Source organism: Myotis myotis, unplaced genomic scaffold (genome assembly GCF_014108235.1).
Source record: "Myotis myotis isolate mMyoMyo1 unplaced genomic scaffold, mMyoMyo1.p scaffold_m19_p_1, whole genome shotgun sequence".
Classification (NCBI taxonomy): domain Eukaryota; kingdom Metazoa; phylum Chordata; class Mammalia; order Chiroptera; family Vespertilionidae; genus Myotis; species Myotis myotis.
In genome coordinates, this window is record NW_023416313.1 from 120,825,815 (window position 1) to 120,829,856 (window position 4,042).

A 4,042-nucleotide genomic window follows, 5' to 3' on the forward strand; every position below is an offset into this window, starting at 1 on the left:
CTCGGGGCCCCTTAGGGCAGGGCTGAGGATCAGCCATAGCTGCTTGCTCCACCCTGTTGATTCCCTGATACCCTGCCCCACCCAGGCTGTGGCAGAGGCTTTTGCATATGAATGCCTTGGCCCTTTGCAATCTGAAAATTACCTAACAAACTGCAGCTGGGCCAGACAGACCCAGAACTTCCAAGAGAAAGCCCAAGGCGCCAGAGCAGCTTGCATTGCTTCACAGCTGGGCCTCATCTGGGCACCTCCAAACCCCAAAAAAGGAAGGGGAATCTGCAGATCTCTTGGTACCTCCTGCTGGGTAGCTTCAGGCAGAGGCTAAATTAGCACTTCCTTAGATCCAAGAGCTAGTGTACCCAGTGGTCAGAGTGGGACCATCCAGACTACAACTCCTCAGATCCATAAGGGACACACTCAGGGGGCAGACTCAGTGAGCACCAAAGCCCCACCAAAGCAAGTCTTGCCCCAGAAGGGTGTCTTTAGCACAGAAGTTCTCCCACTGTAGACACAGCTGATTCTCACAGCCAATTGGCCTGGAGGTCAATTCCTCCCAGTGATAACTACAAATATCAAGGCTTAACTACAACAAGACTGTGCACAAAGCCCACAAAGGGGTGCACCAACAGTGTCCACCTCAGGTAATTGGGGAGGCTGAGCCACTGGGCCCTATAGGACACCTAGCACACAAAGCCACTCTACCAACACAGGGAAGCATAAAAAATGCGGAGACAAAGAAACAGACCACAAATGACAGAAATGGAGGAATGCAAAGGACTGAATATAGAGTTCAAAACCACACTTATAACGTCTTTCAAGAATTTTCTGGAAACCGCTGATAAATTTAGTGAGACCCTGGAGGATATGTAAAAAGACTAGCTAGAAATTAAGCATACACTGACTGAAATAAAGAATAATATACAGAGATCCAACAGCAGACAAGAGGATCCCAAGAATCAAGTCAAAGATTTGAAATAAAAAGAAACAAAAAATGCCCAACCGGAAAAGCAAAAAGAAAAAAGAATCCAAAAATGTGAAGATAGTGTAAGGAGCCTCTGGGACAACTTCAAGTGTACCAACATCCGAATTATAGGGGTGCCAGAAGAAGAGAGAGGGCAAGATATTGAAAACCTATTTGAAGAAATAATGACAGAAAATTTCCCCTACCTGGAAGTTGTGTGAAAGAAGAGCAAGTGGTTTGCTAATTTGCAGAGTGCCCCTGTGTTCCTGAGTAGGAATGAACATAGAAGTGAGGAGGAGGGGAGGGTATTTTTTTTTATTTTTTTTATTGTTTAAAGTATTACCACAGGAACAACGGGGTCACAGGAATGTGTGCACAACTCCTGGCCAACTTCAGCTGCCTAGGAGAGCAGTTGAAGAGCGAGGCAAAACACATCAGAGTAATTTATATTGATGCATGAAAACCTTAAAAAAAAGAAAGCTGTTGACTAAATAAAGACATGAAAATTAAAAAAAAAGAAAAAAGAAAATTTCCCCTACCTGGTGAAAGAAATAGACTTACAAGTCCAGGAAGCACAGAGAACCCCAAACAAAAGGAATCCAAAGAGGGCCACACCAAGACACATCATAATTAAAATGCCAAGAGCAAAAGACAAAGAGAATCTTAAAAGCAGCAAGAGAAAAAATGTCAGTTATCTACCAGGGACCACCCATAAGACTGTCAGCTGATTTCTCAACAGAAACTATGCAGGCCAGAAGGGAGTGGCAAGAAATATTCAAAGTGATGAATAGCAAGAACCTACAACCAATTACTCTACCCAGCAAAGCTATCATTCAGAATTGAAGGTCAGATAAAGAGCTTCACAGATAAGGAAAAGCTAAAGGAGTTCATCACCACCAAACCAGCATTATATGAAATGCTGAAAGGTATCCTTTAAGAAGAGGAAGAAGAAGAAAAAGGTAAAGATAAAAATTATGAACAGCAAATACATATCTATCAACAAGTGAATCTAAAAATCAAGTGAATAAAAAATCTGATGAACAGAGTAAACTGGTGAATATAATAGAACCTGGGTCATGAAAAGGGAGTGGACTGACAATTCTTGGGTGGAAAGGGGTGTGGGGGTGCAGGAAGAGACTGCACAAAAATCGTACACCTATGGATGAGGACAGTGGGAGGGGTAAGGGAACAGGGTGGGGTGGGAACTGGGTGGAGGAGAGCTATGGGGGGAAAAAAGAGGAACAACTGTAATAATCTGAACAATAAAGATTTAATTTAAAAAAAAACCAATAACATCCATCCATGAAAGTACATATGTCATAAATGTACAGTCAAGCAATTTTCACAAACTGGACCCACTCCTCTAACCAGCACTCAGATAAGAAACAAGTCATTACCAGCAACTACAGAAGTGTTTCCTCTTGTCCCTTTATAGGCATTAACTACTCTCCACCCTGAAGGCGGCAGGAAGACCTATGCCATGGTGCCTGGCCACTCACCCAGTCATTCTCTGGCCTCAGAACTGGTGGAGTCCAACGATGGACACGAGGAGATCATTAGATGTATTTGAAGGGGAGGTCTGGTCGACAAGATGATCCATGAGAAGAATATTAACCAGCTGAAGAGTGAGGTCCAGTACATCCAGGAGGCCAGAAACTGTCTGCAGAAGCTGCAGGAGGATATAAGAAGCAAGCTTGATAGAGATCCAGGAGAGTCTCACCATCGACAGGAGATACAGGTGGTGCTAGAGAGGCCAAATGGTTTTAGTCAAAGTCCCACGACGCTGTATAGCAGCCCACCTGAGGCGGACACCTATATGAATGAAGATGTCAAGAGCTTGAGGAAGACCGTGCGGGACTTGCTGGCCAAGCTGCAGGAGGCTGAGCAGCAGCACCAGGCAGACCGTGTGGCTTTTGAGGTCACACTCAGCGGATACCAGAGAAAAGCCGAGCAGAGTCACGTGGCCCTGCAGAGAGCAGAGGACAGAGCAGAGCAGAAAGAGGTGGAAATCAGAGAGCTGCAGAGGCGCTTGCTCGGGATGGAGATGGAGCATCAGGCCTTACTGGAGAAGGTCAGGGAAGGGGAGGCGGCCCTGGAAGAACTTTGGAGCAAGAATGCTGACTGCCAAGCAGAACAGGAAAAGGCTGCTAACCTGGAAACGGAAGTGGCTGGGTTTCGGGAGAAGATACACCACTTGGATGACATGCTGAAAAGCCAGCAGCGGAAGGTCCGGCAAATGATAGAGCAGCTCCAGTATTCCAAAGCTGTGATCCAGTCAAAGGACACAAGCATCCAGGAGCTCAAGGAGAAGATGGCCTACCTGGAAGCGGAGAATTTAGAGATGCACGACCGGATGGAACACCTGATAGAGAAGCAGGTCAGTCACGCCAACTTCAGCACCCAGACCTGGGCCAAGACTGAGAATCTGGGCAGCGTTAGGATAGCCAAGCCCCCCAGCCCTAAGCCCATGCCTCTCATCCGAGTGGAAACATGAGCTGAGGAGGAGGAGGATGCTGTTGCTGCTGCCTCTCCCTGTGGAGAAACTCTGTCACCACCCCTGTTGGAGGTTAGAACTGACTTTGACTTCCTGACTGGTCGTTGGCTGCCCTCAGGGCTTGGGGCTGTGCCCTGAGTCTGAGCTCCTGTCCTCGGTTTGCTGGGTGGATAGAGGATGAGCGCCTCCTCTGGACACTGCAGCCCTTGGCAGACAGGACCCTGCTGGCAGGAGCCAGGGTGGCACCCTTATCCCTGTAGTTACTGTTTTTCTCTTAGCAGAGCCTCCCTTCTGTTGTAGACTGGGGTTCAGCTGCCCCGGGCCCTCAGCTAGTCGGGAGAAGTGAAGAGATGACAAGATTTGCCTCAGCTCTAGAAGATGGAGACAAAGATGTTGGACAGTGTCCTGGGGGAATCAGGTTCCTCACAAAACACAGCGCAGTTCTTAGCAACAAACTGTTTTTTTTACCGGTTCCACCCTCAGCTCATGCTGACCCGGGTCTCCTTCAGCTTTGACTGGCCAGCCTGTCTTTCTGGGGAGAAGGGGATGTACACTCAGGGTGTAGCTTTGAGCAGAAGGATTGTGTAGGG

General features: G+C 47.4%; 1 protein-coding gene across 1 annotated transcript; it reads left to right on the forward strand.

The window, feature by feature from the left end:
* Positions 1-1,325: 1,325 nt before the first annotated feature.
* On the forward strand, positions 1,326-3,455 carry LOC118669762 (tuftelin-like). Its single transcript, XM_036336098.1, is given in 2 exon segments — positions 1,326-1,397; positions 2,394-3,455. Coding segments are annotated over 2 exon segments (1,131 nt in total). The 3' UTR covers positions 3,453-3,455.
* The last annotated feature ends 587 nt before the right edge of the window (positions 3,456-4,042 follow it).